The sequence below is a fragment of the Motacilla alba genome, chromosome 25 (genome assembly GCF_015832195.1).
Source record: "Motacilla alba alba isolate MOTALB_02 chromosome 25, Motacilla_alba_V1.0_pri, whole genome shotgun sequence".
In the NCBI taxonomy this organism is placed as follows: Eukaryota; Metazoa; Chordata; class Aves; order Passeriformes; family Motacillidae; genus Motacilla; species Motacilla alba.
In genome coordinates, this window is record NC_052040.1 from 1,198,899 (window position 1) to 1,209,638 (window position 10,740).

General features: G+C 66.0%; 3 protein-coding genes across 3 annotated transcripts; 1 reads left to right on the forward strand and 2 right to left on the reverse strand.

Moving 5' to 3' along the window:
* The first annotated feature begins 521 nt into the window (after positions 1-521).
* GPATCH4 (G-patch domain containing 4) lies at positions 522-2,769 on the forward strand. The gene is made up of 7 exons (XM_038162152.1): positions 522-715; positions 981-1,054; positions 1,133-1,225; positions 1,418-1,525; positions 1,643-1,740; positions 1,857-1,907; positions 2,036-2,769. The coding sequence occupies exons 1-7, from the start codon at positions 640-642 to the stop codon at positions 2,625-2,627; spliced, it is 1,092 nt and encodes a 363-aa protein (XP_038018080.1). The 5' UTR covers positions 522-639; the 3' UTR covers positions 2,628-2,769.
* Positions 2,770-2,905: 136 nt separating this feature from the next.
* Positions 2,906-5,042, reverse strand: NAXE (NAD(P)HX epimerase). Its single transcript, XM_038162153.1, has 6 exons — positions 4,803-5,042; positions 4,490-4,598; positions 3,975-4,085; positions 3,717-3,830; positions 3,484-3,631; positions 2,906-3,403 (listed from the first exon to the last, which is right to left on the reverse strand). Exons 1-6 carry the CDS (start codon positions 4,982-4,984, stop codon positions 3,201-3,203), a joined length of 867 nt encoding a protein of 288 aa, XP_038018081.1. The 5' UTR covers positions 4,985-5,042; the 3' UTR covers positions 2,906-3,200.
* Positions 5,043-5,335: 293 nt separating this feature from the next.
* Positions 5,336-10,358, reverse strand: TTC24 (tetratricopeptide repeat domain 24). The gene is made up of 12 exons (XM_038161716.1): positions 10,303-10,358; positions 10,042-10,049; positions 8,184-9,038; positions 7,904-8,110; positions 7,690-7,818; positions 7,438-7,559; positions 7,204-7,320; positions 7,014-7,084; positions 6,854-6,918; positions 6,615-6,747; positions 6,234-6,395; positions 5,336-5,617 (listed from the first exon to the last, which is right to left on the reverse strand). The coding sequence occupies exons 1-12, from the start codon at positions 10,356-10,358 to the stop codon at positions 5,518-5,520; spliced, it is 2,025 nt and encodes a 674-aa protein (XP_038017644.1). The 3' UTR covers positions 5,336-5,517.
* Positions 10,359-10,740: the final 382 nt, after the last annotated feature.

The following is a 10,740-nucleotide window of genomic DNA, read 5'->3' on the forward strand; positions in this document are numbered from 1 at the left end:
TGTCCCCGTGTCCCCTCCCCTGTCCCCATGTCCCTATCCCTGTCCCCATGTCCCTGTCCCCGTGTCCCCTCCCCTGTCCCCGTGCCCCGCCCCGCTCTCGGTGCAATCTCGGCCCCGCCCCTCGCGCATGCGCACAGCTCGTTCCCGGCGGCCCCGGCCGTGACTCCGCCCCGGCCTCGTGCGGCGGTGCCGGGACACACCGGGATACCGGGACACCCCGGGACACACCAGGACACACCGGGATACCCCCCGGGACCAACCGGGACACACCGGGACACACCGGGATACCCTCCGGGACACACAGGGACCCACCGGGACACAGCGGGGCACACCGGGACCCACCGGGACCCGCCGGGACACACCGGGACTCACCGGGATTCTCCCCGGGACCCACCGGGACACCCCGGGATACCCCCTGGGACCCACCGGGACCCGCCGGGACACAGCGGGACCCACCGGGACCCCCCCGGTACCCACCGGGACACAGCGGGACCCTCCCCGGGACCAATCGGGACCCCACGGGGACACACCAGGACCCTCCCCGGGACACAGCGGGACACGCCGGGACCCCCGGGATCGCCCCCGGGACACACCGAGACCCAGCGGGACTCCCTCCGGGACCCTCCGGAGCCGCGGGCCATGAGCGCCCCGGAGGCTCCGGGCCGCGGGCTGCAGTTCGCCGAGACCCAGCTGAGGCGGCACGGCTGGCGCCGAGGTGGGCCCGGGCGGGGGTCCCCGTCCCGCCGCACCCCGGCCCCCCGATTGCCCCCGTGTCCCCCCAGGCCCCGATCCCCCCCAGCCCCATCTTCCCCAGCTGCCCCCAAGCCCCGGGACCCTGCAGACCCCAGTGGTCCCAGAGCCCGCCCCGCTCCTTGCTGCGGGACCCGCTCTGCAGCTCTCTCCCCACCCCCGGGCTGCTGCAGCCCCCCGGTGCCCCCGGTGCCCCGGGCCGTGCAGGGGTGACGGTGCCTTGTGTGCAGGGCAGGGGCTGGGCAGGCGGGAGGACGGCATCGCCCAGGCCATCCGGGTGAAGGTGAAGTGCGACACGGCGGGGGTGAGTCCCGGTCCCCGCCCGGCCCCTGCCCGCTGCCCGCTGCCCACCGCAGCCATTGCAGCTCCTTGCGCCCCGCAGGTGGGACACGACGCGGCCGAGCCCTTCACCTTCCACTGGTGGGACCACGTCTTCAACAAGGCGGCGGCCAACATCGCTGTGGAGGCCGGCCAGGTTGCGGGGCTGGGGGACGGGGCTGAAGGCAGGGGAGGGTGTTTGGGTTCCTTCGGTGACTGCCACCGTATTCCCCCAGGCCCTGTCGGCAAGCAGCGCCTTGCACAGGGGCTGTGGTGGTGGAAAGGTGCTGCTGGAGGGGCGAAACCCCTTGGACGGATCATTTCCAAGCCTTTGCCTTTTCTCCCTCAGGATGGCATCTCTGTGAAGGCACTTTCTGAGCAGGGAGGCAGCATCAGCAACAAGAAGCCACGCAAGGCCGGCAGCAGCGGGAGCCTGCTGTACGGCCGCTTCGTGAAGGTGACTGGCCCCAGGAGCCTGGGGGCTGCCTGGCCCCCGGCTCGTTGCTGCTGTGGCCCCCGGAGCCCCGTTTTCCTTTCTCCCCTTTCTCACAGTCCCTGTGTCTCTGTGCCGCAGTCAGCCACGCTCACAGCCCGTGGGGAGGAGGCTGTGACAGCCAGCTCTGAGAGCAGCCAGGAGGAGGAGGAGAAGTTGGACCTCTCTTCGGTCAGGAGGTGAGGCTGGGCCCCATCCCGTGATGGGCAGGGACGAGGGCTGAAAGGCAGAGCCCTGCTCCACACCGTGTTCCCCTCACGGATGCTGGGGGTGACAGGTTTGTCTGTGTCCCCAGGCTGACGGACGAGGAGCTGGTGCAGGCGTGCGGCGGCCGCACGGCACACAAGTGAGTGCCTGGGGGGAGTCAGCTGGCCAGGCTGCCCCCTCTTCGCAGGGGCTGTTGGGCACGCTGGGCTGGGGGACCACCTTCCGTGCTGGGGAGGTGCCAGTCCTGGCTGCCCGTGGTCATTGCAGGGGTGCCCGTCATGGCCTGACCATGAGTGCCAAGCTGGCGCGCCTGGAGGAGCAGGAGAGAGCCTTCCTGGCCACGTACCGGCAACGGGAGCAGCAGCAGGAGCCCCCCGAGAGCAGCCAGGGCAAAAAGAAGAAAAGGAAACGGTCCAGGGATGGAGCTGAGGTGCCACAGAGCCAGGAAGCAAACACAGAACAGGAGGAGGTGTTGGAAGAAGAAAAGGTTGTGAAGAAGAAGAAGAAAAAGAAGCAGGGGCCAAGCAGAGAAGAGGAGCTGGCAGGAGAGGAGGAGGTCGTGAGGAAGAAGAAGAAGAAGGTGGTGACAGAGCCATGTGGAGAAGAGGTATCAGGAGAGGAGGGGAAGGTCATGAAGAGGAGGAAGAAGCCAGAGGTAAGCATAGAAGAGGAGGTGGTGGAAGAGGATGGGAAGGCTGCAAAGAGGAGAAAGAAGAAAAAGAAGAAGAAGCAGGAAGAGGAGGATAAAGAAGAACCAGCTGAAACAGATGTACCTCTACAAGAGACAGATGAGCCAAACTTGGGACACAGCCCTACAAAGAAGAGGAGGAAGAAGAAGAGGAAGAGGGAGCCGGAGTGAGCCAGTGACATGGCTGCCAGGCTGTGCAGCTGCCAGCCCCACCTGGCTGTGAGGGTCCTGATCCTGGTGCTGCTGGGTGCCACGGGCTGCTCTGAGCTCGTTCCAGATGGAGCCCAGCACTGTGGCCCAGCTGCCTGGGGAGCTGGTCTGGAGCTGGATCAAGCTTTACTTCACCACCTGAACTTTCAGGAGTGACCCTGGCTCCCCCCAGGCCCTGAGGCAGGGACCCATTTGCCATGGGCCTGTCACAGAAGGACACACCCTGCAGAGTACTAAAGTATTTTTTCAAGGGCGTGAATAAATCTTTATTGTGATCAGATTATCCCGAAGCGTGAGTGGTGCCGTGAGTGGCAGAACCCCAGATCACCTTTACACCTGTAGCACTTGCATCAGGCAGCAGCTCCAAAGCGAGCTCCCCTCACCACTCCCCACTCTGGGCCTTCCCATCCTGCCGGCTCACACCGAAGCCCAGCGAGGCGCCGAGCACCCTCCTAGCAGAGGCTTGGGCAGAATTTGGCCCTGGTGTGCGGTGCTGAAGCCGGGCCTGGCCCCCCAGCCCCTGTGGCCCCGGCTCTAGGTGAGCTGCAGGACGCAGTCCGTGCCGGGGTACGCCGGCAGGTTCAGGGCGTATTTCTCCTGGAGCGCAGGGGGCACAAACCTGCCCCCAAGGAAGTGGTACCGGCCGGTGAAATGCATCGCTGCCTTCTTGGGCGCCGTCAGGGAGATGAGCATGTCGGGCTGGAGGCCGTCAGCCTTCCCCTTCTCCACGTCCCAGCCTGCAACGAGCCGTGGCCAGGCTGGAGCTGGCACCACCCCGGCCGGGCACCTTCCTGCGGCGGGTGCAGCCACAACTCACCTGAGGGGATGTCGATGCTGGCGATGGGCACCGTGACGCGCTCCAGAGTGCCGAGGATGCTGCCAAAGGGCTCCCGCACTGCTCCCGTGAAGCTGAAGCCGAAAATGGCATCCACCACCAGGCCGTAGAGCTCGTCGATGAACGCAGCCTGCGGCGGGGATGGCGGCAGGTGAAGGGCAGTCCCGGCCACAGCTCCAGGAGCGGGTGCTGCCAAGCTGGGGGCTGCTCCTCACCTCAGCTGGGAACTCGGGGAGGAAGGGAATATCCATCTTCTTGCACTGGGTGGTCAAACCTTCAAAGAGGGGCTTGCTGGGGCGCTTGGGGTAATACACGGTTGGCTGGTAGCCCTGCGAGAGCAGAAGGAGCCTGAACTAATCCCACTCTGGCACCAGCAGCAGCCAGAGGAGTGGGACCCTGGAGCCCACAGGTACAGGGGTGCACGGGGACCAGCACTCTCACAGGGACCCTGTGGCCGCCTGTGCAAGACTCACAAACATCTTCAGGTGCCGGGCGCAGACCAGCCCATCGCCGCCGTTGTTCCCTGGCCCGCAGACCACCAGCACAGCGGGCTGGCTCGTGGTGAAGGAGCTGGGTGGGTAGGCCTGATGGGGGGCAAGAGGCACAGGGTTATGATGGGGAAGTGGGACCCATGGGCCCAGGATTCACAAGACCCCCAACTTAGGACTGGCATGCCCATGGGACTGGGACGATCCCCAGGATCACCATCTGCCTTCCTGGTGCCCAGCTTGGTGGTACAGCTTGGTACACAATGCTAGAATCCCCAGGACCCTCCCTTGGCTCCCAGGGCGCCCACCTTGTCGAAGGTGGGGATAGCACTCAGCCTGCAGTGCTGGAACTCTCCCCGGGACCTCCACCCACCTCCCAGGCACCCACCCTGGCAGTGGCACAGCTCAGCCCACGATATCAGGATCCCCTCCTCGCTGCTGGCAGTGGCACCGCTCAGCCCACAGTGCCAGGATCCCCTTCTGCCCCCCAGGACCCCCACCTTGGCAATGGCAGTGGCACAGCTCAGCCCCGCCAGCTCCATCAGCTGATCCACGCTGAACTTGTACTCGGTGAAGAGCTCTTGGTCGATAGCCTGGGCCTCCTCCTGCCTAGGGTGGGAGATGGCACCCTTGGGTACCCCAAAACCCGGCCAGGCCCAGCCTGGGGGCTGTGATCCCCTCGACTTTGCATGAGCCGGGTGGGGGGGGACACAGAGAGCTGAGCCCCCTGTACATCTGCACCCCATCCCCGACCCCCCTGCAGCGCTCAGCCCGCCCGTACCCCGTCCACCCTGCGGACCGCCCGCCTCCTACCCGAGGAAGCGGAGCCCGGTCGGGCCGGCCCCCGCGCTGGGGACGTGCATGGCGCGGCGGGGCGAGCACCGGCACCGCTCCCGCTCCCAGCCCCAGCTCCAGCCGCGGTCCCGGCACCGCCCGCCCGCCCGCGCCGCCGCCACCAGCAGCCCCAAGCCCAGCAGCGCCCGCGGGCCCGGCATGCGGCGGGCACGGCCCGGTACGGAGCGGGTACGGCCCGGTACGGCCCCGGTACGGCCCTCGGAGCTCCGCGGAGCAGGCGCGGGGCCGCCCCGGGGCGGAGCGCCCTTCACCGCCCGGGAAGGAGCCGCGCAGAGGCCGCGTTCCCGCAGGCCTTGCCGGCACTCCGCCGTTCCCTCAGCACCCGCCGGCACTCCGCCGTTCCTGCGGGCCTTGCCGGCACTCCGCCGTTCCTCCAGGCCTTGCCGGCACTCCGCCGTTCTTCCGGGCCTTGCCGGCACTCCGCGGTTCCCGCAGGCCTTGCGGACACTCCGCCGTTCCTGCAGGCCTTGCCGGCACGCCACTGTTCCTGCAGGCCTTGCCGGCACTCCGCGGTTCCTGCAGGCCTTGCAGGCACGCCACTGTTCCTCCAGCCCCTTCATTTCCTCCCCGGGACCCCGACATACAAAGGATGGCGGAAACGGAGCGGGGTCAAAACCGTGTTGGCTCAACGGCCCACCCCCCGAGAAGCGGCGTTTCCCTGGTGTCCTGCTGGTCACACGAGGCTGCAGACGAGGGACAGAGTCCTGGTGCCCGTGCGGGGTCCCCGGCGGGACCAGCAGCCGGCAGCAGTGGCAGTGGGGTCATCGTCAAGGCTGCAAGGAAGCGTGATGGGGAGTGAGGGTGTCCAGCAGGATGCAAAATGGAATAATCAAATCACTGACTGGTTTAGTGGGAAGGGATCTTAAAGCCCATCTCATCCCAAGGGACACCTTCCACTAGCCCAGGTTGCTGCAAGCCCTGTCCAAACTGACCTTGGACACTTCTCGGGATGGGGCAGCCACAGCTTCTCTGGACACCTGTACCAGGGCCTCCCCACCCTCACAGGGAAGAATTCCTTCCCAATATCCCATCTAACCCTGCCCTCAGGCAGCAGGAAGCCATTCCCCCTTATCCTGTCCCGTCAGGCCCTTGTCCCCCTTGTCCTTGTCCTCTCCAGCTCTTGTTGGAGTCTCTTTAAGCACTGGAAGGCAGGAGTGGGCAGGAGGTTCATACCAGGGAACTGGAAACCACCCTTAGATCTGCTGTCCCATCCCTAGGGCACAGTTGTGGTGTTGGCTATGAGGTACCAAAATCCCCAGCCCCCGTGACTTTTGGCTTGGGGTCGTGTCCGTTCCAAGAAGCAGCTCTGCTGGGATCTCCACTCGTGAACCTCAGAGGACACTCTGGAGCCCAGACCTCCCTTGCCCACTCCCCCAAGGCATCACCCACCTCTCTGGAGGCCTCAGATGGAAGGTCTGGCGTTTTTGGTGCCCTGCGGGATGTGGTGTGAGACCCTCAGGCCTGGGCTCACTGGAGAAGCGATGTCCTGGTTGTCTGGGGTACTTACGGAGCTGGAGGCCGGCATGGGGAGGCTTGGCCAGGGGCAGGGGGCTGAGAGACAAGTGAACCTCGTGTGGGGTTCTGGACAGCTCCCCTGCCACATCCTGACTGGACCCTCCCTAGGATCCAGCTGGAATGACCCCAGAGCCACTCCCAGAATTATGTATCTTTAAAAAAAATCTCTGGATTTTCACAGGAGAGGTCCCTTGTGCTGCAGAGATACCTGGATGCCAGGGGCTGTACTGAGGTGCCTCCCCCTTGCCCACCCACCTGTTAGCCTGGGGCTCACTGTGATACCCTGGAGCTGAACTGGCACCATCGTCATCCTCCCCAGAGGTGCCCAGGAGGCCGCTTGGGCAGCAAGGCTCCAGTGCGAGACCACCAGTCAGGGCCACCCTTGTACCTCCAGGACAAACAGGCAAGGACACAGTATGAGACTGTGCCAAAGACTCGGCTCCATCAGGAACTGCCTGAAGGCTCAACCCCACGTTTAGTTTGCAGCCTCTCACCTGAATACCCCGCACGTGCCCCGGGTGTACAACAATACAGCTCGTCCTCAGCCTGGGCTTTCCCCCTGAAGGATATGGAGTGAAGGAAGGCTTGTCTCTTGTTTCATCTGGAAACTCGTTCCAGAGGAAGGAGAGAGAGGATGGCAGCTTTCCTACTCACACCTTGCTCCCCTGGAGCTGTGTCCTACTGCCACGGGGCAGTGTGGAGCAGAACCGCAGCTGGCTGGGCTCCTGATGGGATTAACGTGTTAATCTGCCCAGCAAACCCGGGCACCTCTTGCCACAACCCCTACTGGGGTCCCAGTTCCCAGCCCTCCAGAGTGTGCCCAGCCCTCCGGGGTGATGCTCACCAGTCCTGGGCTGGGTGCCCAGCCCCGCTGGTAGGAGAGGTGGCCGAGGTGGAGTCGGTGCTGGATGGCATCTGCGAGCTTGTGCACGACCCGTTTGTGGGCAGCTCTGGGGCTGTCCTGTGGTGGAGAGAACCTCTGTGTGTGATGGGCTAAGTGGGTGTGCCCCAGGGCTGAGGCCAGTGCCCCGTGATGCTCGGGAGGGTCGGGCCCTGGGGGTGCCCCACCATGCCTTACCTGACAGCGGGAAAGCAAAATCAGGGCCTCCTGATAGTGCCCGATGGCTTTCTGGGGGTCTCCCAGGTGCAAGCACGCTGCACCCAGCCCCTCGCACGCTTGCCACTGCCCCTGCAAGTCCCCTGGGAGGCAAAGGGCTGCGTTGGTCCCTGCACTGCTCAGCCGAGATGCCTGGCAGGCGGCATCTCCTGAGTCCGCCTGGCTGCGGGATGCTGCGGGATGCTGCGGGATGCTGCGGGTGCCTCCCCTCACCCGAGTCCCGGAAGGCTTGCAGGGCGTGCAGGTAGCTCTCGGCGGCAGCGCCGTGCTTCCCGAGCTGGCTGCAGGCGTACGCCAGGTTCCCAAAGCTCTGCCCCTGAGCCCTGCGGTTGCCCAGAGCACCTGGAATCGGGGACGCAGGGCTCCATGCCGAGCTGGCCCATGGGGCCCGGCCAAGGGGCAGCGGCAGGGCGGCGGGGTGCGGTACCGTGCAGCGCGGCCGCTCGCCGGTGCCAGCGCAGCGCGGGGCCGAAGCTGCGCAGGGCGTTGAGGGCAGCGCCCAGGTTCTGCAGCAGCGCGGCCTCCCGGTGCCGCTGCCCGCCGCACAGCCCCAGGGCCCGCTCGAAGCTCTCGGCAGCCAGGGAGAAGACGTGGAGCTGCGAGTAGCCGAGGCCGATGTCGCTGTAGAGTTTCCCTGCGGGCAGAGAGGAGAAAGCGGGCGTGGGAGCCGCTCCGCCGGGCCCTGAGCGGGGAGGGCGCGGCGTTACCTCGCAGGGCCGGGTCGGGGATGGTCTCGCAGAGCGAGCGGCACCGGGCGAGGACCCCGGCGATCTCTGCGGCTCGGAAGCGCCGGCTCTGCAGCATGGAGCCGCTCGCCCTGCTCAGAGCCACGGCCGCGGCCCCGGGGCTCTCGGCCGCCGCGTAGGCCTGCGCCGCGTCCAGGAAGCACCGCGCGGCCCGCGCCGGCTCCCGCATGCCCAGGTAGCAGCAGCCCATCTGCACGCAGGTCCCCGCTCGGCAGGTGCCAGCCTGAGCGGCACCAGCGTGGCCGGAAACTTTCTCACAACTCTCCAGAGCCTTTGGGAAATCCCGGAGCCCTTCGTGAGCCGCCCCGACGCTGAAATAAAGGCTCGCCGAGTGGTCCCCGCTCTCCGCCTCTGAGGGCTGGGACTGGAGGAGGAACTCAAAGCCCTTTTTGGGTTTCCCAGTCTCCACGTAGGCAGCCCCCAGGTTGAAGGCGCAAGCCCTGTGGAGCTGGGGGCTCACCGAGTCCCTGGAGAGGAGCAGGGCCTTCCTGAAGCACCCCACGGCCTCCCGCCCGGCGCCCAGGGCCAGCGCCCGGTGTCCGGCTCGTGTGAGGCCCTGGATCGCATCCACCCGCCCTGCCGCCTCATCCCCTCCCTCCGGAGCAGCTGCCCTGGCCTCAGCCTTCTTCTTCTTCTTCCGGCTCTTCTTGCAGCCTGTGGGGGCTGCGGGGGTGGTGGTGATGGTGGGGACAGTGGGGTGTGTGGGGGCAGTGGGGTGTGCGGGGACAGAGGGGACAGTGGGGTGTGCGGGGACAGGGGGGACAGTGGGGTGTGTGGGGGCAGCGGGGGCAGTAGGGTGTGCAGGGACTTTGGGGGCTGTGGGGGCAGAGGGGGCAATGGGGTGTGGGCAAGCAGAGGGGTGTGGGGGGATAGAGGGGGCTGAGGGGGCAGTGGGGTGTGTGGGGGCAGTGCGGGCAGTGGGGTGTGGGGGAGCAGTGGGGTGTGTGGGGGCTGCGGGGTGTGTGGGGGCTGAGGGGGCAGTGGGGTGTGGGGAAGCAGAGGGGTGTGGGGGGATAGAGGGGGCAGAGGTGGCAGTGGGATGTGAGGGGACAGTGGGGTGTGTGGGGTTGGTGGGGGCAGAGGGGGCAGTGGGGTGTGAGGAAGCAGAGGGGGCAGTGGGATGTGTGGGGTTGGTGGGGGCAGAGGGGGCAGTGGGATGTGTAGGGGCAGTGGGATGTGAGGAAGCAGAGGGGGCAGTGGGATGTGTGGGGGCAGTGGGATGTGTGGGGTTGGTGGGGGCAGAGGGGGCAGTGGGATGTGTGGGGGCAGTGGGATGTGAGGAAGCAGAGGGGGCAGTGGGATGTGTGGGGGCAGTGGGATGTGTGGGGTTGGTGGGGGCAGAGGGGGCAGAGGGGGCAGTGGGATGTGTGGGGGCAGTGGGATGTGAGGAAGCAGAGGGGGCAGTGGGATGTGTGGGGGCAGAGGGGGCAGTGGGATGTGTGGGGGCAGTGGGATGTGTAGGGGCGGTGGGCTGCGCTCCCAGCTCAGCAGCCTCTTCCGAATCCATGGGCGGGGGCAGCAGCCTGCCTGCAAGAGAGAGAGGTGCTTAGGCAGCCAAGGCAGCATGGCCCAACCAGCGAACACTTCAAACCAGCAGCATTATTTTATATTATTTATGAAAAATTAGGGATGTCTTGTAGCCTGTTTGCTACTAAGTTTCAGGGAGGAAAAAGGCCTTTCCATGGAGGACCCCACAAGCCTTGGTGGCCACGAGAGAGGAAAGAGGTCACCGGGGAAGGAGGAGGGACACCACAGCATGGAGTGGGATGTTGCTGGGGTGCCTTTTTGGGAGGCAGAATAACGGGTTGCACACACTTACTGTTTGCTCTTCAGGTGCAAAGGGTTCAGAGAGCAGGGAGCAGAGAGATGAGGCATCCCCGCCGCTGCAGCCGCGTTGCTGCCACAAGCCACGGCTCTCTGCTGCGGGGATGGAGGATGTCTGAGGCACCTCCGAGCTTGGGCTGCCTGGAGCAGGTCACGGCCCCTGGTGATGGACGGCCGGGTTCTGAGACAGCAGCGCGGCAGGGGGTGGCACAGGCCGGGACAAAGCCAGGCCTGTTCCTGGGGAAGCACATCCCACAATGGCCCCGCTGGCTCCAGTTTCATCCCTGTCACCAGGGTGGTGTGCAGTGCCATGGCAACGCACGGCAGCAGTGCCAGTGTGAGCCCTGTGACACATGGATGGATGGGAAAACTGTGTGGTGGACAGGACAGCCATGTAGTGGATGGCACAACTGGCTCCTTGCTGCCTCAACAGCTCGTGGCAGCTGCTGGGGGCCTGTTCCATGCAGGGGCAGGTTCATGCTTTGGAGCAGGCTGATGGATGGGCTCCGAGCAGCGAGGGTACAGGGCAGCCTGGGGCTGGATGGCACGTCCTTGCTCTGGCACAGCGCTGACCCCTTGGCACAGCCCGTGGAGTTCACCACCCTCGCTTGGCCCTGCACCCACGAGTTGCCCCTGCACCCCAAGGCTCCCCCTGCAACCCGAGGCTCCCGTCGCTCTCTCGGTGTGTGTCACC